At 44.4% G+C, this 23,251-nt stretch overlaps 1 protein-coding gene across 1 annotated transcript in view; it reads left to right on the top strand.

The window, feature by feature from the left end:
• Positions 1-4,145: 4,145 nt before the first annotated feature.
• The window catches only part of ATP6V0A4 (ATPase H+ transporting V0 subunit a4), a gene marked incomplete at its 5' end in the record, with an annotated part of 47,131 nt that continues 28,025 nt past the window's right edge, over positions 4,146-23,251 (top strand). The window contains 9 exons of the mRNA XM_081244609.1: positions 4,146-4,262; positions 5,848-5,926; positions 6,205-6,299; positions 13,319-13,444; positions 13,965-14,059; positions 15,266-15,392; positions 17,809-17,891; positions 18,098-18,191; positions 20,410-20,622. Coding sequence (XP_081100735.1) covers positions 4,146-4,262; positions 5,848-5,926; positions 6,205-6,299; positions 13,319-13,444; positions 13,965-14,059; positions 15,266-15,392; positions 17,809-17,891; positions 18,098-18,191; positions 20,410-20,622 — 1,029 coding nt within the window. The remainder of the gene's footprint in view (positions 4,263-5,847; positions 5,927-6,204; positions 6,300-13,318; positions 13,445-13,964; positions 14,060-15,265; positions 15,393-17,808; positions 17,892-18,097; positions 18,192-20,409; positions 20,623-23,251) is intronic.

The following is a 23,251-nucleotide window of genomic DNA, read 5'->3' as shown; positions in this document are numbered from 1 at the left end:
GCAAAAATGGCAAGGTTACAGTGGTTTATCAAGAATTACAATCGGAGCTGGCAAGAAGTAAGGGTGCTTGTTGACTAAAGATTGGTTGGAGTCCAAAATGGTTGCATAGTTACAAGGGGAGACCTTGAGACCATAAGGGTGTAGCTGGCAGGTGTTGTTTGGAATATAGCTGGTAGTGTCCTTGGATCTGGTATAGTTCAAAGAAAGTTCAGGTTCTCAGTGGTACAGAGACATGTCTGAGACCAGATCCTCAATAGCCACCTGGCTCCATTTTTGTCTGCCTGAACTGTGATCACTCCATTATAATTTCAATTTGTCATCAGTACTATACATACACTTTCATAAAATACTTTTTCATCAACAGTGTACCAAGAAGGGATTTCCTTGTCAGTAGAATGCTTTTGGTGCTATTTTCATAGCTGCACTGTATTCTATCACACAGCTGTGTCATAATTTATTTAACCAGTTCTGTAATGTTGAACATTTATATTGTTTCTAACTTCTTAAGATCTTTTCCCCAAAGTTTTGCAATTTGTTTTTATAAAATTATGTATGCCTATCACAAAAAGATTAAATAATCAAAAATTCATAACATGACAGCTATAAAGGCTGCATCATTCTTTTTACCAATTACAGTGTAAGGACAAACCACTTGCTCTCACTGAAATCATTTCAAAGTTCTTCCTGACAAACTAGATTCCTCTCTTGTCCATTACTAATCCTTTCTTCATGCAGCTTTCAGAGTAATTTGTTTTTTATTTCTTTCCCCTCCCCCTAGTTTTCATACTTTTTTTTTTTTTTTCCGGTACGCGGGCCCCTCACTGCTGTGGCCTCTCCCGTCGCGGAGCAAGGCTCCGGATGCGCAGGCTCAGTGGCCATGGCTCACGGGCCCAGCCGCTCCGCGGTATGTGGGATCCCCGTGTCCCCTGCATCGGCAGGCGGACTCTCCACCACTGTGCCGCCAGGGAAGCCCAGGATGTACTTTTTTCTCTATATGCTTCTCAGTGACTCCTGGGCACCAGGACCTTTGGGAGCTACTGTTCCACCCACTGACCGGAAGACACAGCACTCCCAGCTGGGGTGAAGAGCAGAAGGGAGGTGGGCGGGGGGAGGGGCAAGAAGAGGAAGGCACTAAGTGGGGCAGGGGCTCGTCTTGCCTCCGGAGCTTATCTGACGGGAGAGGCAGAGTCAACACTGATGGTGCCTTTGGAAGTTTTCGGTTCTAATCTTCCTGCTCTGCTTTGCGAATCCTGAGTTCAGTCTTTGAAACTTTGCCCAGGTGAGTCTGGACTCTTGAGTGGATCTGCCCTGTTGAGGTGGGTGGGTGTGGCCAAGTTTGGCTTCTTAATACCAGTCCTCCACTGCCCCAGGTGCAAAATTGCTGCTGCTTCTTAGCTGATTGTTTCCAAACTGCCTACACCCTGCTTCCCTCTGCTTCCTCCCAGGCTAAAGTTAGATTTTTCACCCTGTGTTCTCAAAAGCAATGGTTCTAATTCGATCATACACAAAAATCACCTGAGGGGCTGACTAAAAAGGCACATCTCAGACAACCTGGGAAGTGTGAACACTGATGGGATATTTGATAATAAGGAATTATTGTTGAATTTTAGGTGTGACCATAGTATTGTGTGTGTGTGTGTGTGTGTGTGTACAACATATACACGGAAGAATCCTTATCTTTTGAATATTTTGATATTCAAATATTTTGAAAGAAAAATGTGATGTATGAGATTTGCTTCAAAATAGCCCAGAGTAGGTAGGAGAAGTGGGTGCGGATTAGACGATGCAAAATTCAACAACTGTTGCTGCTGACTGGTGTGTACATGGGGGGTTCTTATACTATCCTCTGTACTTGTGCAGATGCTTGAAATTTTCCATAACAAAGTGCAGAGAAACAAAAAGCACGCTCCTCATTCTAGGGTACATTTTCCAGGCACTCGGGGCCTCCGTGAGGGATCTGCTCACCTCACAACGTGAACTCAGGTGGCCCCTGCAGAGAAACACATCTAATTGGCTCACTCTTTTGCCCCTCACCCCTCCACCAGATAAATGGGAAAGACAGCAAACCTCAGTCAGAAAAGAATAAATCTCTCGACTGGCTCCGTCTCTTTACCTGGGCCACCTGGAAGCTGAATTTTAGCCATAGGCTATATAGATGGATTTGTTTGTCTATTCTCCTTTGAAAGTAAGTGTTTTTGAAATTGTTGGTAAGGTAGTGTGTGTGTGTTTGTTTGTTTTCCCAAAACCATTTTTAAATGTTATTTCATTTCTCCACCGAAAAGGAGTGTTTTGATGTGCGCAGTAGATACGCAGGAAGTTGTCTCTGGGGCCCTTCTGAGGGCTCGAGCAACCTCTTCCCAAACCCTCCGCTCGCTGGGGGGTAGGTTTCTTCCTTAGGGAGGAAAGTCACTGCTTCCTGGTGGGGCCCCAAGGTCATGGCCGAGGGCACAGGTGGGGCGGGGAGAGGGAGGGGGTTTGAGCAGGGCCGGCCGGCGGGGCAGGTTTGTCTTCGCCCCGGACAGGTCGGTGTTGGTACAACAGAGCCGCCTCCCGGCCTCTGCGGGCGCCCGGGGAGGAGAAGCCGCAGGAGGGGCTCGGCCGTCGCCGCAGGGAGGTCGCCTGCGGAGTCCCCGGCCGGGCTGGTCCCATCCGGCCCGCCGCTCGCCAGCCCGACACACCCGGCCCGCGCTGCCTGCTCGGGGTCCGGCGAAGGAAGCCGCGGGAGACCCACGCCCAGGACCTGCTCGGACAAGGCTGGGTAGGAAGGAAGGGTCTCTACCTTGTGCTCTTTGGTCTGCAAGAAGCTAACGTCTTCCGTCTCTTTTCTATGAAAACATCACCGTACTTACCAGAATGGGCAGGATGAAAAATTCATTCATCTCGGTGTCAAAAGGCAAAAATGGAAAGCCAGACTCTGCATTCTGGAGGGAGGGATGAGGGTTAGCCTCTAGTCCATAAATCGGGAACGTTTTCTGAGCACCTTCTTTGGCATTGAGCTAGACTGGTGATGGAGTGAAAAACACAGAGTTCTGACCTCATGGATTTTTCTGGTTAGTGGGCAAAACAGACACTAAGCAAGTAATTGCAGATGATTATATTCTGGGAGGAATATATAGGAGGGGCCTGAGTTCACTGGGAGTGCTGGGGATGGGAAAGCTTATGGGGGAAGAGGATCCTGACACCCAGAGTGAGGAATGACAGGAGTATGCGCTGTGCGGGGAATGCAGGGTGGGGAGGAAGCAGTTGAGGTTCTAAATCTAGGGTAAGAAGGAGAAATTCTGTGAAGCTGGAGGGGAAGGCCGAGGCCGGAGATGCACGCAGCCCTTCGTTGGCTACGTCAAGGGTTTTAGACTTTATCCTGTGGGAAAATGGGACAATGGAAGGATTAAAACAGGAAGGATAAACCCAGTGTCTGGCAAATAGTAGATTATATATTATAAAATGATAAGGAAAAGGGACTCCCTCTGGGATGTGTGACAGTTCTTCCAAAAGGTTGGACTTCGAGGAAGACAATTTGGCTTGGCAGCAATAGGGTAGTCTATTGGGTCTTGGATGAGAATGGATTCTAGGTGAATATCCTTTTTCCTTATAGAGGACATACAGATTTTTTTTTTTTATTCCTGCTGACTGCACAGGGTTCTGTTGTATCAGTTGAATTATTCCCCTGTTGATGGATATCTAGGTTAGGTCTATTTATTATAATTAGTATACACAATGTTATCAGAAACATCCTTGTGAGTCTATTTCCCCATACATCTCCAAGTTTATCTGGGTGAAGAGCAGTAGAAATCTTGGGTCAAGGATATGAGTAATATAAAGTTTGGTAGATATTGACAAATTGCTCTCTAAAAAGCTGTACAAATGTAACACTTCAAGTATTAAGTGTATGAAAATGCCTGCTTCCCCATACCCTCCACAAACGTGAGTTTTTAATCATATCTTTTAATCTTTTGCCAATCTGATAGGTGGTGAAAAGTGCTACCTTGTTTTTGTTAATATTTTTAAAATCAGGAGTGATTCCTGTTGCATTTTTTAGTTCTGTTGGGTTTTAATTTGACGCAACTAAAACCAGTTTTCGTCCTAAAGTTTTCACCCATTTGTTACCTCAAATACCTTTGTCTCCTGCAGACCAAGGCTGGGTCAAGATGGCGTCCGTATTCCGAAGTGAGGAGATGTGTTTGTCACAGCTCTTCCTCCAGGTTGAAGCTGCATATTGCTGTGTAGCTGAGCTTGGAGAGCTTGGATTGGTTCAGTTCAAAGATGTAAGTACTGCATTCTTTGGAGACCAGAAGAAGGTGGAGTTTCCACTTCTTGGCAGTGAACAAAGTTCAGGGAGAAGAGCCCTGGGCTGGAATAGATGGAATTCGGTGTTTCTAGTTCTTCTGGCTAGGATTTGCGATAACACTGGGCGAGTGACTTGCAAACATGTTCTCCCTTCCTCCCTATGTGTCTCCTCTATAGGAATGTTTTGAAACTCTAATCACAAAGATGGCACTGTATTTTATTTTCTGATGTACCATCTTCAAAACATTTGATATATCCAATGGGCACATGGATTACCAACCTTGTTCTCAGGGCAGAAACCAGTTCTTCCTGACTAGTTAGTCTGAGGAAAAAGTATCCTGGAGTCCACAGTCTCTGCAGAGTGACATTCTTGGGCTAGACTGTTTCTTTTTTTTTTTCTTCCAGTTTTATTGAGATATAATTGACCTATAACTCTGTGTAAGTTTAAGGTGTACGGCATAATGGTTTGACTTTCATACATCATGAAATGATGACCACAGTAAGTTTAGTGAACATCCATTATCTCCTGTAGATACGAAATTAAATAGAAAAAAAATTTTTTTCCTTGTGATGAGAACTCAGGATTTGCTCTCTTAACTTTCATATATAACGTACAGCAGTGTTAGTTATAATTTACCATGTTGTGCATTACATCCCTAGTACTTGTTTATCTTATAGTTGGAAGTTTGTACCTTTTGGCTATCTTCATCCAATTTCTCCATTCCCTCACCCCCCACCTCTGGTAACCACAGATCTGATCTCTTTTTCTTTGAGTTGGTTTGTTTTTGAAGTATAATTGACCTACACCTATGACTATGTTAGTTCCCGGTATACAGTGATACCAGGATATTGATATTTCTTTTCATTTCAAAATGATCACCATGAGAAGTCTGTTAACCATCTGTCACCATTGGACTGTTTTGAGTATGATGTTGGGTTATCATTTCCCAGAGGCAGTTTAGATCCTCAAAAAAATCTTTTGAATCCAATTTAGAAAATTGAACTCTATTTTCTCACTAAGGTCAGGGTCAAAAGTAAGCCCTGCAGAGAAGGGTCATGTCTTGTTCTTTGTGGCCCTAGTTCCTAGCTCAGGACCTGATATGGGGCAGTTCCTCAATAACATTTATTGGGCTGAGCTGTGAAGTCACCACCACAAGGACGCTGACTTTTTGTTGAAGACAGGGATACATTGCAGGGAGCTGTGCAGTTTTCAAGGTCCTGCCATATGCATGACTCCATTGAGGAATTCAAGGCAATTTGGATAGTCAGTGCAGCTAAAAATAAGGAAACCTTAGCTACAAGAGGACTCATAGAAGTATAAGGAGGCCAGAGTTAAGGCATTTGGGGGGTTGAGTGTGAGAACATCAAGGTGTGTTTTGCCTGGAACTCTCCTGTCTTGTGCACAGAAGTATCTAGTCCTAAGATGATTCTAGCAACATTCTCCAGCATTTAAAAAAAAATAATAAAATAACCAAAGTGAATATGTTGCTACTAATGTGTGCAGTTGCTACTAATGTGTGCTTTGTGGTTTCACGTGCCTTGTGGTTTCTTCCCCCCGCCTAGTTAAATGTGAATGAGAGCCGCTTCCAAAGGAAATTTGTGAATGAAGTCAGAAGGTGTGAATCGCTGGAGAGAATCCTCCGTGAGCCAATTTTCTGCTTTCTGTCTAAAAGTGAACTGGAAGGGAGGGAAATGGTTTGCAGGGCTGATGTCCTGTAATATGCCCCTATTTGTAATGCTACTCTAGGTGATTCTGGAGATGGGTCGGGGAGGTTAGAGATGGGATCCAGGTGCTGTGGCAGGTCCCCAGGGCAATTCAGGCAGCTGAGCTGGGAAAGGCACCTGTCCTGCTTGACCTCGTTTTGTAGGTATGAGAAAGTACAATCACCTCGGGCTCTCTGATGGGGTTTTGTCCCTCAGGTTTTCTGGAAGATCAGATGCAAAATGAGATTGAGATTCAGGTGCCTGAGAAGTCCCCATCGACCCCTCTCCCACGGGAGATGATTACCCTGGAGGTAGGTTCTTTTGCGACTTTACTGAGGACAGTCCCGAAGTCTGTCTCCTGGGGACTCTGCAAGCCTCTCATGGGTCCTTTACCCCGTTGCTGAAGGCGGGGAGGCGGATTTATGTGTTGGTCTACTTTTCAGTGTTACTCCCCCAGGAAAATCCCGTGGTGCAATTTTTAGAGTCACTCTCCCTGATCCAGGAGAGAGCTCTCTTTCTCAACGTAGCCCTAGGGAAGCTCACCCCGCCTCGAGGAGTGGTTTCCTTTTTTGTGTGTGTGTGGTACGCGGGCCTCTCACTGCTGTGGCCTGTCCCGTGGTGGAGCACAGGCTCCGGACGCGCAGGCTCAGCGACCATGGCTCACGGGCCCAACCGCTCCGCGGCATGTGGGATCCTCCCGGACCGGGGCGCGAACCCGTGTCCCCTGCATCGGCAGGTGGACTCTCAACCACTGCGCCACCAGGGAAGCCTGAGTGGTTTCCTTTGGGACATAAGATTCTTACAGGTAGCAAAGTTTTGTCTATATGATGCCACTGAACAGACCTTACGCTGGCACGGGGGATGTTTTCTTTTTTTCTTTCTTCTTTTTTAAAACGACAGTCGTCATGCTGTACATTACATTCGCAGGACTTATAACTGGAACTTCGCACCTTTTGATCCCCTTCACCCATTTCACCCACCCACCCCCCACCCCGCCTCTGGCAACCGCCAATCTATTCTCTGTATCTCTGAGTTTAGTTTCTTTTTTAGGCTCCACATTCTACATGTAAGTGAGATCATACAGTATTTGTCTTTCTCAGCCTGACTCAGCTCACTTAGCAGAATGCCCTCAAGGTACATCCATGTCTCAAATGGCAGGATTTCCTTCCCTTTTTTATGGCTGAATAATATTCCTTTGTGTATATATACCACATATTCTTTATCCACGCACCTGTTGGTGGACACTTGTGTTTTTCCATGTCTTGGCTATTGTTAATTCTGCAGTGAACATGGGGATGTCGATATCTTTTTAAGATAGTGATTTCATTTCCTTTGGATAAATACCCAGAAGTGGAATTGCTGGATCCAATGGGTTGTTTCCTAATTATGTGTCTGGTGGGAAATAGCTGATGCATTTGTTCCAGTCTGGATTGAGGCCTCTCCTCAGACTGGCTCCTAAGGTCAAGTGTGAGGAGACAGCAGTTTTCTTTAGCCAAGGTCACTGTGGCCGGTGGGGCCCTTCCTCTTTCTTTCCCCTTTCTGTCTAGTTGCTTTATAAAACACTGAGTACCTGCCACGCACAGGGCACCTTAGAGAGAAGTGAAACATGGCCTTGCCCTCTAGGAGCCCGCTAGAGCAGGTGGTGGAGAAGGCAGGGTGAGGCAGAGGGAGAGGATGCTAAAAGGTAGGCAGAGCCAGATCCCAGAAGGCCCTGTAGATCTTTTTTAAAAAATAAATTTATTTAGTTAGTTAGTTTTGGCTGCGTTGGGTCTTTGTTGCTGCGCGCGGGCTTTCTCTAGTTGCGGTGTGCGGGGGCTACTCTTCATTGTGGTACGCGGGCTTTTCACTGTGGTGGCTTCTCTTGTTGTGGAGCACGGGCTCTGGGCGCACGGGCTTCAGTAGTTGTGGCACATGGATTCAGTAGTTGTGGCTCGCGGGCTCTAGAGCACAGGCTCCGTCGTTGTGGCTGTGGCGCACGGGCTTAGTTGCTCCGAGGCATGTGGGATCTTCCCGGGCCAGGGATCGAACCTGTGTCTCCTGCATTGGCAGGCAGATTCTTAACCACTGTGCCACCAGGGAAGTCCCAGCCCTGTAGATCTTGATTAAAAAAAAATTGGACTTTTTATTGTCAGAGGAGGAAGGGCTCCCTAAGGGAGGCGTGCGGGTAAGGAGGAGCTTCACTGAGTTGAACCTTATCTCTGGCTGGGTTTTCTCCGTTTGTTTTTTGTTTTCTTTTAAGATAACTTAAAATTCTTGAAATTGTTGAAGCCATCAGTAGTACAAATCTAGATCCTCTAACAGAAATATGAGACTGGCAACTCCCCTAGAAAATATTTTGGATCTTGTCTTATTAAAATCTGGATATTTTGGGAGACCGTTTTTAATCCATATGAATAGGATTTCCATAAAATCATCTCCAGTTTCAGTCTTATCACTAGTCTTCGCATACCAGCCCTGTTAATTAACAGCTCCCCTCCCCCTCACCTTCCTAAACACCTAGAGCTGATCTTGTGGACTGTGAGATATCTTAATGGCTCATGTTTTTACCATTATCTTTTTTTTTTTAATTGACGTATGGTTGATTTACAATGTTGTGTTAGTTTCTGGTGTACAGCAAAATGATTCAGTTATACATATACACATATATATTCTTTTTCAGGTTCTTTTCCATAATAGGTTATTAGAAGACATTGTTCCCTGTGCTATGTAGTATGAATCTGTTTTATATATGGTAGTGTGTATCTGTTCATCTCAAATTCCTAATGTATCCCTCCTCCCCTGCCTGACTCACTTCACTTAGTATGATAATCTCTAGGTCCATCCATGTTGCTGCAAAATCACTCTAATCTTATTTCTGAGTTTTGGCAGAAGTTTTCCTAGTTTTCCAACTTCTTAACTATTTCATTCTTTTTTTTTTTTTACAATGTTGTTAGTTTCTGGCATTCAGCAAAGTGGCTCAGTTATCCATATGTATAATCTTTTTCATCCACTTTTCATTCCAGTCCATTCTGCCTCCCTACCGCCAGCCTAATTTTTGTCATGGTGTCGCTCTATCTTGTCACTTCCCTGCTTGAGAATGTACGATGGTTCCCTTCTTGCCTATGTCAGGCCCATCCTGGCAGCAAAGCCTGTTCTCCTCAGCCCTGTCCTACCTCTCAAGTCCTCCACTGTCCTCGGGCAGGTCCCTTGACTGTATACTCTTATACGATATTGAGGATCCCAAAGAGCTTTATTTATGAGGGTTATATTTACTGATATTACTGCATTAGGAACTAAAACTGAAAAAAAGCAAAATATTTATTACAGTGGGCCCCCTACATACAAACCTTCAAGTTGCAAACTTTCAAAGATGCGAACGTGCATCTGGTTCCAGCAAAGAACCAGAACCTGTGCCATCAGCGTCAGGCGTGAGTGAAATTGCAGCTTGCTCTCCGTCTCCTGTTGCTGACAATCCTTCAGCTCTACCATCTCCCACTTCCTCTCCCTCCTCCAGTCAGTAACTCTTTTGGCCTGTTCACTCGATGCCAGCCTCTGTATGCCAGCTGTTGTACTGTACAGTTGTACCTTTCAAAGTACTGTACTGTAAGATTAAGAATGTTTTTTTTGTGTGTGTGTGTTTGTTTTTCATGTATTATTTGTGTGAAAAGTATTATAAACCTATTACAATACAGTACTACATAGCCGATGTGTTGTTAGTTGAGTACCTAGGTTAATTTTGTTGGACTTACAAACGCGCTCTTGGAACAGAACTTGTTGGTAAGTAGGTGACTTACTGTAACTCATTTAAAAATAACAATATCTCATTACATGTTAGCATTTTTTTAATGAAAAATAATTGTATTTTCCAAAACAAAAACTTTAGTGAAAAGAGTGATGTTGTTTGCAAATTTTTTAAATGCATGGCTTAATAGAAGACTGACTTCTCGTGTCCTGCTTTGAATCTGTTGGGATATGTTATTCTCATTGAAGTATGTAGAGAGAATTCAGCCTTGCACAATAGGTAGTTGGAAAAGGGAGGAGAATTTTAATAGCCTTTTCAAATAATTGCAGATATTCTTTGATATTACATTGAAACTTGACACGCATGGAGACTCTTGCTTTTGTTAAACAGGTAACAAGTATTTTTATTTCCAAATTGACATTGGTTATATGTTTTAGACAGGAGCTTAAAAAATCACTGCACCCCAATGAGTTTGTTGTGGGCTGACTGGTTGGTTTGAAACTGTACACATTTGTAATAATAACCAGTTAGATAAGGGGCAGTCAGATGTGTGCCAGCAGTCTTTGCTCAGCATTTTCCTTCTAGATACTATTTATTGTAAAGATGAAATTAAAACAACGTGTGCTTATGAGAGTAATATCTGTCTTACCATTGATCACGGGGATTGGTTAATTGATTCAGCTGATCTGGCAGTGACTTGAGTGTTCCTCCCACATTACTAGAAAGGAGAATCCTGGCAATAGTACACAGTGGCTTGGGCCCTTGCCTTGTAGAATTTCTAAAGAGGTTTTCATAGCAATCCTAGAGGGAATAATAATTCAGGAAATAAAATCTACCCACAAATCTACCATCTCAGCATAAACAGCCTTAATTTTTCTGTTTTTATTCTTGCCAGCTGTATTTTTTATAACTACGTATCCATAATATACATTATAGTTTTCTACTTTTCCATTTACTATCATGTTGTAAACCACTTCTTAGATACTGCGTAGTTCTCCAAAAAATATATATATATTTTTCGGTACACGGGCCTCTTACTGCTGTGGCCTCTCCCGTTGTGGAGCACAGGCTCCGGACATGCAGGCTCAGCGGCCACGGCTCACGGGCCCAGCCGCTCTGCGGCATGTGGGATCCTCCCAGACCGGGGCACAAACCCGTGTCCCCTGCATTGGCAGGCGGACTCTCAACCACTATGTCACCAGGGAAGCCCTCTCCAAAATATTTTTAATGGCAACATTACTTTTAATGGAATCATTAAATGGATAGAGCAGATGGTTAAGAAATGAGGATTTTGGGGCTTCCCTGGTGGCACAGTGGTTGAGAGTCCGCCTGCCAACGCGGGGGACATGGGTTCGAGCCCTGGTCCGGGAGGATCCCACATGCTGCGGAGCAACTGGGCCCATGAGCCACAACTACTGAGCCTGCGCTCTGGAGCCCATGAGCCGCAACTGCTGAGCCCGCGTGCCACAACTACTGAAGCCTGCGTGCAGTAACGAAGACCCAACGCAGCCAAAAATAAATAAATAAATAAATATATTTAAAAAAAAAAAAAGAAAAGAAATGAGGATTTCATTTTTTCCCCCAACTTGTGCCACCTATAGTCAGTGTTCAAAATTCAGGGTAGTGATTGCTTTTGAGAGGGGAAGGAATGGGATGCAATTGAAGCTGGGTGACCAGTGTGTGGGTTCATTGTGTAGTCTCCCTACTAAAGTATGTTTGAAAAATGTTAAATATTCAATTTTGTCTGATATTAAGGTGCTTTTTTAGAAGATAGGAACTAACATTTTCATGGATATCTTTTTATTTTTTGTTTGTTTAATTTCTTTGGTAAGGGTGTCTCTTAGATGGATTTTTAAAACATCTAGCATGATACTGTCAGTCTTTTAATAGGTGACCTTAACCATTTTCATGTATTGTGATTACTGAGTTACTGGCTCTTTGTTATACCATTCCTTTGGTTTTTTCCCCCCCTTTCCTGCCTTTCTGTAATACCCTTCAACCCTTTTCACCCTTCTCTTGGGTTGAAAGCTATAGATTATAGTTAAGCTTAACATCTGGAGATACATGCTTAGTAAATTTTTCCCATAAAATCTGCTGCTGGTTCAATGCTCCTTCCTTTGTGGATTATATGTCTTTTTTCCCCCAATGGCCTTTAAGGTTTTGTCTTTGTTCTATAGTTTCACTACAATGTGTTTAAGTATGGATTTATTTGTAATTGTTTTTATTAAATAATTGGTGTATTAGGATTTTTAGAAAATAACATGTATGGTACAAAGAATAATGATATAGCAAATATCAAGTGTCACCACCCTGTATAAGATGAAAAGTGACCACAGTGATGCTCTTAAAGCCCTCTGTGTGCCACTCATCACCCCTCCCCTCCTCCCTTGGAGATAATCACTACCTGAGTTTTGTATTTTTCATGTTTCTGAAATAAATTCATTTTCACTGCTGGGTAGTGTTTCTTTTATTTAATGTACCACATTTTATCCAGATAGATATTGGATGAATGAGAAATGAGCTTTCATATTTTAACATTATTTGCTAAATCTCAAATTGTGTCCAGTAGAGAGTTGGTCCTCAACTGTTGGATTTTTTAAAAATATTTATTTACTTGGTTGCACTGGGTCCTGGTTGCAGCTTGAGGGCTCCTTAGTTGTGGCATGTGAACTCTTAGTTGTGGCATGAATGTGGGATCTAGTTCCCTGACCAGGGATTGAACCCAGGCCCTCTGCATTGGGAGTGCAGAGTCTTAACCACTACACCACCAGGGAAGTCCCTACTCACCTATTGGATTTTGAATTTCAGTAGCTGTATGTTACATTTTTAAGATTTCTAAGTAGTTCTTTTTTAATACTTCCTGTTCTTTCATTTTATGATGTTTGTTTAGTAATTTCTTGTTTTACTTTTTAGTGGAAGTAATACCTTTGTTTATCTCTTCGAACATTCAAAACTCTTTCAGACTATTCTGTAAAAATAATTCCACCCACTGCGATTTTGTGTTCTGGTTGTTGATTTTGTTGGTGACTTTTCCTATCATTAGACTTCTTCATGAGCCATATTCTTTTTGTAGCCTCACTTGAGAGGGGGATTGGTTTCTTCTTCGTTTTTGTCATCTTGCCTTCTGTGCTCACTCTTCTCTGTGTTGCCTTTTTCACTTGCTTGTACCTGGTTCTCCAGGCCCCCCAACTCAGAACTGGTGGTTTCTCTTTTTATATTTTATGAGAAAATATATTTTGTATTTTATCACTACAGTGTGTTTGGGGCAGAAGGAATTCTCAACATGTAAATTTACTCCAGCTTCACCATTCAGTGTTTAAAATGGGGGAAGAGACGTGATTTGCTGAAATGCCTTCACTTCCTCATGCAGCTAACGTCCCTTCCCCCAGATTGTTTTCTGATCCCCCACATTTGATGAGAGAACTCCTGTGAGTGGCTTTACTTACAGCTCTACAATCTTGCTGAGTTTGATTGAACAGGCCTCTCAACTTCAAGCTACCTTGTGATGCACTGAATACTGCTTTGATATTTAGTTATCCGTTACTGTTAATGTACAGTAAGTGTCATAGTGCTTTCTGCCTGGCTTACTTTCTTTTCCCTCCTGCATAGACTGCTCTAGAAAAACTGGAAGGAGAGTTACAGGAAGCCAATCAGAACTATCAGGCTTTGAAGAAAAGCTTCCTAGAACTGACTGAATTCAAACATCTCCTGAAGAAAACCCAGGACTTCTTTGAGGTTGTAATTTGGGAACTATTTATTCAAGGGCCTTTTCCTCCAGAACCTCAAATTTCCATATTGACAACTGGCTGGTTTGGAATATGAATAAATTGCGCTGTTTCTGTCACATGGCTGGGCTGAGGGGGAGGGGGAGGGTTAGGGTGGCATGTGGTATTGGTTGAAATGAATGCAAAATATTAAGGCGCTCACTAAAAAGTGTGTGCCCCAAATGGCCCAGACAGAAGTGGAAGTCAGAAAAAAGCACAAGTTAGTTTGAGCAGATTTGGGATTTTGGTAGGAAGAGACTGGGGAAGCTTTTTGATCTGGCAAGGAGCACTCCGCCTCTTTTTTTTTTTTTGACACACACATAAATCTTTATTTAAAACAGAAAAATAGATCAGGTCTAAGCAGTCTACCTTTTGAATTCTAACTATTTGTGGACAATTGAAATATCATTAAAAGCAGACAAAACCATGAGGTGTGGTTTTAAGGTAGTCTAAATACATTTAAATGAAAATAGTGATTCTTTGACTTTCAGACGGAAACCAATTTAGCTGATGATTTCTTTATGGAAGACACTTCTGGTCTCCTGGAGTTAAGACCTACACCTGCATACATGAGTGGAAAGCTGGGGTTAGTGAAACTCCCTGCTCTGAAGGTTATGTGTAGATGGCTCCCTGGTCCGTAGCTCAGTGCCCGGCGCGTGGTACATTTCCCTGAGTGAGTGAATGAATGAATGGACAAATAGCGACTGGCATGAGGCCTCTTTCACACGACTCTAAGGCCTCCCTCCATCCAGTAATAAACCCAAGTCTAACCTGACCAGGTTAGTGGAGTTGCAGGTAGTGTTACCTTGTTTATGGTGATACTGACCTTCTTGAGTCTGAAGAGTGTGATGTGTGTATTGTCTCCACATGGGAAGGATGTAGTGATAATTGTTTGGATGGGGTTTCACAACTGTTCCCTGGCTTTGGAACAAGGCTATGGGATACATGTTTTTTTCCCCCTTGTCTCTGAAATACTGTTTTGGTAATAAAATAGATTTGGTGTGTGAAGTTTGAGTGTAATTAGCGATGAGGTAGTTATGCAATCGTGTCTTCCACAAGTAGAGGTAATAGGATCTGATAATACCCACCAAAATGTGTGGTGATTCAAAATCGTGGGATTTCATTCAGTGTCCAAGTAAAACTGATGAAAGTGAGTTTTAGAATTCTAGTTTTTTATTCAATAGGTACTTGGGGGCCTGCTATTTGAGGCACTAGACATTGAATTTGAAATGGCAAGGAAAATATGTACTGAAAATATTTGATCAGAAGGTAATACAGAATCAATGTACATTTAAAGTAATAGGCCAGTGAAAGTAACCATTCTAAAGTTCATTTGAAAAGTTCGGATCAGAAATTATCTAGATACCTAGATGATTGTAAAAGCAGAGATGTATAGAAATCAATATATATGTTTCAGTTTTAGTACCTTATTTGTATAAACTCATAGAGACCATTGTAGAGCAGATTGAACACTTGCTCCCTTTAGCTACAACGCTATAATGAATGGTCTATCATATTTTTAATTGCAAATAAGTGAATGTATAGTATTGGGATGATTAAGGAAACCCGGACATGTCAAAGGAAACAGGAGATCAAAAGGGACTTGGGGAAAGTTGGGGCTGGGATCCAGAGTGGCCTTGTGGCCCCTGCCCATCAGGGCGATGTCCTTACCTCCTGCTCAGAGGGAAGGTGGTCCTCCACCTCGTGATTGCACATCTTCCTATCCTACAGGGCCTTCTCCCTGCACCCCGCTCCCTGTGCCTCAGTAATATGTTCTCTTCTGACTGCCCAGGTTCACGGCTGGTGTGGTCAACCGGGAGAGGATGGCTTCCTTTGAAAGGCTGCTGTGGCGAATTTGCCGAGGAAACATCTACTTAAAGTTCAGTGAGATGGACACAGTTCTGGAAGATCCCGTTACAGTGGGTATCTCAGGCTGCAGGAAATGTTTTCTGAAATTTTCTGTAGCCCCACCAGAAGGTTCTCTCAAACACTGAGTCTTTAGCTCTATGAAGCTAATATCGATTTCCTTTTTTCCTCCTTTCTTTTCTTTTTTCCTCCCCAACCCCTCCTTTTAAAAAATACCCATGAAAGGACTGAGTCTTGTTAACACCTCGTAAGTGTTCATTCCTCCAAATACCGTAGCTATACCTGTTCCTGGAAACTTAGCTGTAGTAGTGTCAGGTGGAATGGCAGCTGTGTCTTCATCACAAAGCACTGAGAACTGATTTAGGTCAGTGCGTCCCAAGCTCCAGTGTTCATGGGAGCATGAGATCTTGTTCAATGTATCGACAGATTCTGATTCAGTGGGTGGTGGTGCCCGGGAGCCCGAATTTCTAATCAGCTTGCAGTTAGTTGCTGGAAGTCAATGGGCCACACACTTCGAACGAAGATTTTGAGGGTCCCCTTCACTGAGTGCCACACGGTTATCGCTACTAATTCTGTAGGGTATGCTTCCTCCACCCTTCCGATTAGTATTTAAATCCACTTACTTTTTTTTTTTTTTTTTTTTTTTTTTTTGTGGTTCACGGACCTCTCACTGTTGTGGCCTCTCCTGTTGCGGAGCACAGGCTCCGGATGCGCAGGCTCAGCGGCCATGGCTCACGGGCCCAGCCGCTCCACGGCATGTGGGATCTTCCCGGACCGGGGCACGAACCCGTGTCCTCTGCATTGGCAGGCGGACTGTCAACCACTGCGCCACCAGGGAAGCCCCACTTACTTTTTAATTCCAAGAAGCTGGGCTTATTTCTAAAAGAGTCATAATCTTGTCTAGAGTGAGGCTAAAAAATGTAATTTTAAGCTTTATTTCATGGAAAACAACTTCATTGTTAAAACACATACAATTTAAAATAAGAAAAAAGCACTTGTTTAAAAAAACAAACGCATTACCATTCTAATGTCTTTATTTTTTTCTTGTCCTCTTTCTCTCTAGTCCATAGCCGTAGGCAGGTGTAATTTAATATGGTTGTAGTAGTAACATGGAAATCATTCTTTTGGCCTTCTCTTGATTTTAGATAATATAAATGCCCTCCTGTATTACTATGTGCCATTTATAAATATTATTTTAAAATTCGACATTGAATCATTACTTTTCACAATCATGTTTTGACATGGGATAGTCGTGGTGGTAGAGAGAGTCTTTACAAAGTAAGATGACTTTAGCCTGATGACATTGAAGATCACTGAACAGATAGCATGAGATCAGAATGGATTCCTGGTTCTGGTGGATCAAGAGACAAGAAGATCTGAGAGATTCAGCAAAGGACTAGGGGTGAACTCCATGGTTGAAGGAACCTTTGTTCCTTCAAATAATGTAAAGCAGGCAGTTCCCCAAATCCTGAAATACTCCTTCCCTGCTCCCATGAGCAACTACCAAAGAGACAGTTCGTTCTGATATTATTTTCAGTTGGTGCCTCATATTTCCATTGAGTTGATGTGACACTAACTGTCTATTATTAGACACTTTATTTCCAATTTTTCTTCAGAATATAGACACTATGATAAGCATCTTCATGCATGTGGATTTTTATTTTGAACTATTTCCATGGTATGAATTCAGGAAATAGGATTGCTGGCTTAAAGGGTGTGAGCATTTTCATGACCCTTGATAGGTCCTGACAAGTGGCTTTTCAGTGGGGTCGTACCTGATTCCAAAGATACATGATACCTGAGTGGTGTGTGATGAGTGCGTTGCATTTGTTACCACTTTTCCAACAATGGGTTTCATTTTGCCTTTACCCCCCATCCCAAACTAAATAAGAGTAAAACAGCACATTTCTATGCTTATAGTAAAAGTTGAACATTTCCATATATTCTTGTGAAATGCATATTTTTTCCTTTCTTGTGAAATGTCAAACTTGGACTTTTAAATTGCATTTAATCAGGGTTCTTACGGGCATACAGTGAGTGTGTGAGTCCAACTTTAGACCTGGCTCTACCTTTGTTAAATATCAAACACCCACTCCCCCCCCGCTGAGATGTAAATGTTGTGTATGAGCTAACTCTGGTGAGCTAGGTCAGCTATTTTTATTTTAAACCTTGCAATATCCTGGTCCCTCTCTTCTGGATGTTTTCTTAACACATCTCTTAAGCACAGGGCTTAGAGCTGAACACAAGGCTCAGCTGTGATCCAAATAGTGTAGCAAACAGCAAGGTGGTCCCTTTAAGGCTGTATCAGCCTTCCTGGGGGCCCCACCCAGCCTGCCTCAGTGGCCTTGCCCTCAACCATCATGAGTTACGAACTTGAATCAACTGGGAGAAGTTTAAGTTTTCCAATTTTAAATTTAGAAAATTTTAAAATTTTCTAAAAATATATTTTTTACTGTTTTGATTTCCCAGAGAGAAGAAATTAAAAAGAATATATTCATCATATTTTATCAAGGAGAGCAGCTCAGGCAGAAAATCAAGAAGATTTGTGATGGGTAAGTGGCTATTAAGGGCTCTTTTCATCAGCAATTTGGGTCAGCATTAGGTCAGGGTGTGTGCAATACATTGAATACGATACGTAGAACCTAGGGGAAGGCGGTCATCTAACCAAAGTGGGCAAATGATGGGTTAGCGGAAAAGTATGTGCAGAATGCTTCTTGGCAATAACCCATGTGTGTCCTTTGAAATGTATGAAACACAGGTTTCGAGCCACCATATACCCCTGCCCAGAGCCGGCGTCAGAGCGCAGAGAGATGCTGGATGGTGTCAACATGAGGCTGGAAGATTTAATCACTGTGAGTGAGGCATTCGGGCTGGTGACCTGAGTGGGGGCTGCCGATGGGCCACATCTGCCATTTCCTTATAAGTCCTGTCTCCCAGGGCCCTTGCTCCAAGGCTGGCTGGAATGTCTGCTATGCTCTTCTGGCTGTTGTGGCAGAAGGCTTCATAATTAGGAAACAGTGTTCACTAAGCTCACGGTGATGATTCTGCATGTCAGTGATGCTTTGCCTGGGCTTAGAATTAACCACAGCCCTGGTCAACCTGCAGGTGCCCACCCCAGTCTGATAAAAGGAGCCTTTTATTGCCAGACTGGCCTAGGCCGCATCTGTGATATAACTCACTAGCCAATTAAGTCGACCAGCCAGTCTTGCTGATTCTTTTCCCACGGAATTGCCCAGTTGTGGGAGCCAAGCAATTAATTCTGTCAAGACAGTGAGTCTAGTTTCACATATGAACACGCCCCCAGTTCATATCCTCTTGTCGCATCTGTCATCACCTAGGATGGCTCTCAACACATATGATTTTCTTCAGTAAGCTTTGCAAGTAATCACTGAAAGGAGCTGGGCCTACATCAAATCGCCTATTCCAGATCAGCCCTGTCCAATAGAACTCTCTGTGGTGGTGAAAATATTATATAACCTGCAAGTCCAGTGCGATAGCCATGGACCACATGTGACCACTGAGCACTTGAAACGTGGCTAGTGCAACTGGGGGACGGGATTTTTATTTGTATAAAATGCGGCTGCTATATTGGTCAGCACAGTTCTAGGTCTTCAATGAGTATCTTTAGAAATTAGGTGTGTGTGTTTTTCGAAACTCCTAGGCTAACAAACATCTTTATCTTCCCAGAAAAAGCTGTGTTTAATTGTTCTAATCCTCTCTGTTCCCTCTTTGTCACTTGTCAGGGAGACTGTGGTTCCCTGAAGCAATTAATTACCCTTGAAGTCCTTTCCCCCCAAATACTCTGCTGGATTTTATGAAAACTGCATGAGGAGAATGGAAGTTATGCTAAACTTATATTTCGGATGACTTGAGCAGCCCCGTAGAGGTTACTGAAGAGGGTTTCTGTGTTGTATCACCAGAACAAAAACTAATTCCACTAAATAAATTCTGTGGGGGCCAAATTGCCTATTCATTCCTTCATTCATTAATTCATTTGTCATTTATTGGAGAGGTTATGTATGTAAGGCATTTTGATAGGTGTATTTGTTTCCTATTGCTGCTATAACAAGTTACCACAAACTGCGAGGCTTAAAACAACAGAAATTTATTCTCTCACAGTTCTGAGGTGAAAAGTCTGAAATCAAGGTGTCAGCAGAGCCAGGCTTCCTCTGAACGCACTAGGAAATGATCCTTCCTTGCCTGTTCTCCTATGGTTTGAGTGTTTGTATTGCCCCAAAATTTGAATGTCAAAAACCTAATGCCCAAGGTGATGGTGCTGGGAGGTGGGACCTTCGGTGAGGGTGGAGTCCTCGTGGATGGATTAGTGTTCTTCTAAAAAAGACCCCAGAGAGCTTGCTTGCCCTTTCTGCCATGTGAAGTTAGAATTTGAGGTCTGCAACCCAGAAGAGGGCCTTCACCCAACCGTGCTGGCATTCTGATCTCAGACTTCCAGCTTCCAGAACTGTGAAAACTTTCTGTTGTTCATAAGGCACCCAGTCTATGGTATTTCATTATAGCTGCCCGAGTTGACTAAGGCATCTATCTTCCTAGCCTCTGGCGGTTGTCAGCAGTCCTTGATGGTCCTTGCTTTGTAGATGCATCACTCTGGTCTCTGCCTGCATCACACATATCTTCCCTGTGTGCCTCCATGTCCAAATTTCTTATAAAAACACCAGTCATACTGGAATAGCGCCCACCCTACTCCTCATCTTATGATCTCATTTTAACTCGATTATATCTGCAAAGACCCCATTTCCAAATAAGATCACATTCACAGTTACCAGGGGTTAGTACTTCAGCATATCTTCTGGGAAGGACACAATTCAATACATCGCAATAGTACTATAAGGAATTTAGAAGAAAAGGAAGATATAGTCCGTGCCTGAGGGTTTTACCCTCTAGTGGGGGACATAAACTGCTCGTGAGAGTTAAAGGCCGGGTGAGAGCTGCAGGCCAGAAGAGGGGCCAGGAGCAGAGGACGCCTCCGTGGCCGATGAGCCTCCATTGTTGCCACACTGTCCGGCATCTCCATGAGTGCCCCTTGTTTTGCTGTTGGTATTTTTTGCCCAGGTCATAACACAGACAGAGTCTCACCGTCAGCACCTCCTGCAAGAAGCAGCTGCCAACTGGCACTCCTGGGTCATCAAAGTGCACAAGATGAAGGCCGTTTACCACATTCTGAACATGTGCAACATTGACGTCACCCAGCAGTGCATCATCGCTGAGATCTGGTTCCCGGTGGCAGACGCTGTGCGCATCAGGAGGGCATTGGAGCAAGGCATGGTGCGTGGTGCGCGGAGCAGGAGGCGGGTGGCAACGTCCAGCCTGAGCAGCCTCTCTGCCGGGCACTCAGCTTGTCAGCCTCCTCAGTCAAGCGAACCTCACCTGGTGGGATTGTCTCCTTTATCTTTGCGCCTTCGGTCCTTACCCAGGGCGTGGGCGCATGTCAGAAGCTCCCGCTCTTCTCAGCGTTTGATAAACGTACAACATTTCTTTGATCTTAGCGAGTGTGTACTGGGCACTGATGTGCTGTCACTCTGCTAGTTATACCTGTAGATACCTCCTTTGTCTAGCTGGAAAGACAAATAACCAGGCACCTGCAATAACAGCCAGGACGCAGGGAGTGGATTGCTCCCTTGTGCCAGCCGCTGTGCTGAGCACTCAGCGCACCTTTTGTAACTCTCACCAGGCTCTTGAGTCATCCCTCTAGGTGTTCACTGTGCCCCAGGAACTGATCTAGGGCTGTGCTGGCAGAACAAAGCCCTACTCTGATAGACTTTCTCGAAAGGGAGATAGACAGCAGGCTTGTCCCTAACTAATGTGATTTCAGGCAGTGATGCATGGTGAACGGGAAGTAAAGCAGAGGGAAAAGAAAGGGTGTGGGCAGTGAGGGGCCTGTCCGATCACCTATTCACCCCATTGGTGAAGAAGGGACCCTCTGCCCTAAATATCGCAAGGTGGCCAAACACACGACACCTGATACTGGACAGATGAGGTGGGCCACAGTTTATTAGTCACATATACTCACAGCCCAGGGGAGGACACTGCACGTCACACAGGGCCACATGGAGGTTGCACTTGGGACCTGCACTTGGGAGCAGAATGAATCAGTAGGAGCTATAGGGGAGGCAGGTTTTATAGTGACAGGAGGATAGGGGGACCCCTGTTTCCATGGGAGAATGTGATTATTAGCTTGTTTGAATGATCTTCTGGGGCGGCAGGGAGGTGAAACTCATCAGGTTGAAGCCTGGGCAGTGTGCCGTTGGTCTGGCTGCTGGGAGAACTGGCTAGGTGGGGAGCCTTTCCTGTTAAGTGGGTGGCATAGCTGGTGGGAGCAGAGGAATGCATGGCTCGGCCTTTGGGGCCCTGAAGCTTTAGGCATTTCTAATACCGTGCTAGGGCTGTTGGGGAGAAGGCCCCTCCGAGCAGCTGGCACTGGAGCAGACTTTCCTGCACGTCATGGGAAGACGAGGCAGGGTGGGAGGAAGAGCTTTCGGTGAAGGGTCTGAAGGGACCCAACCTGGAGGTCGGGTTGGATGAGGAGATAGGAGCTATCTTTATCCCCTCTGTACAGACGAGGAAACCGAGGCACAGAGAGTGGAAGTAACTTGACCCCGGTCCTGTAGCCAGGAGGTAGGATTTGAATGTCCCCACATCGTGGTCCAGTAACTACCCAAACGGGGCACTTACACAGAGCGTTTCACCCCGACTGGGAGGGGCAGCTGCTTCCCAGAGGAGTGCATGGGCTGAGCCGTGGAAGGGCGGTCGGTGGGCAGGTGGAGGGAGGTGGGGCGGCCGGTGGTTGGAGCTGGGGCGCAGCAAGTTGAAAGGCTTCGAGTATGGTCGGGGAGAGACTGCAGGGCAGGTGCTGGTGGACGGAGTCTCTAGTGTGTCTTCCTGTGCTGGAGCGACATGGTCCCGTTTGGGTTTTAGAAACATGTCACTGCCGTGTGGGGCAGACAGCCGGGCTGTGGGAGAGGGCTGCCCTAACGCAGCGGTCTGCACCCAACAGTGACATCCTGTCATCGTGAAGGGGCCAGACTCCTACAGGGCTACTTGGGACCATTTCTACAGCATCTCCAGTCCTCTGAGATGATTACTTCGCGAGGTCGGAGTGGAGGACCTGTGTGGGTAGGAGGTGAGGAGAGAAGTGGAAGGGGGTGGCTATCATTATCATCATCACATAAGCAAAAGATACTTACTCCATGGCAGGCATGGTGTCAGCTCCTGGAGGGCATGTTTAGAAAAAAGGAGGAAGCCACAGTCCTTGCCCTCAAGGAGATCATAATCACACGTACGAAAAGGCATATAAAAATGGAGTGAGGATCTCCTCGACTTGCTGTGTGACCTTGGGGAAGTTACTTAATCTCTCGGCACCTTAGTTTCCTCATCTGTAAAGTGAGGCTTGTGGTGATGCCTGTGTCATCGAGTTGTTAGGAGGATGGCTGAGCACTCATTTGGTTGGTGCTAAGTTGTACTGAGTGTTCAGGTGGTAAAAGCACTGCTGGAGTTTGGAGTGACCAGAAGGTTCCTGGGGGGTGAGCTGGAGAATTGTTAATACTTGGAGAAGGGAAGAAGAGAGAAGCCTAGTATGGAGTTGGCTGATTTCCATGGAGAAGTAGTGCAGGTGAAGGTGTGAATAGAGGATTAAATCAGTGTTGTAAAGAAGTCTGGATTATGAGACCAAAGAGATTTGATTTCATTCTTTAGGTAATAGGAAGCCTTTGAAGATTTTTGAGTAGGAGGGTAACATGACTAAAGTAGTGCTTTTTGTTTATTTTGTTTTATTAAAAGAAGGATTACGCAGTCTGGAGTAGGCACTAAATGGAAGGGAAAGAGACTGGAGTCCGATGGTGAGGCTCGGGGCCAGGCTGGTGGCTGTGGGAATGGGAAGAGGAGGGACTTAAAGGGG

This window comes from Mesoplodon bidens (assembly GCF_964165515.1).
Source record: "Mesoplodon bidens genome assembly, chromosome: 9".
In the NCBI taxonomy this organism is placed as follows: Eukaryota; Metazoa; Chordata; class Mammalia; order Artiodactyla; family Ziphiidae; genus Mesoplodon; species Mesoplodon bidens.
The sequence above is the reverse complement of the archived record's forward strand: the minus strand, read 5'-3'. Positions and strand labels throughout refer to the sequence as shown.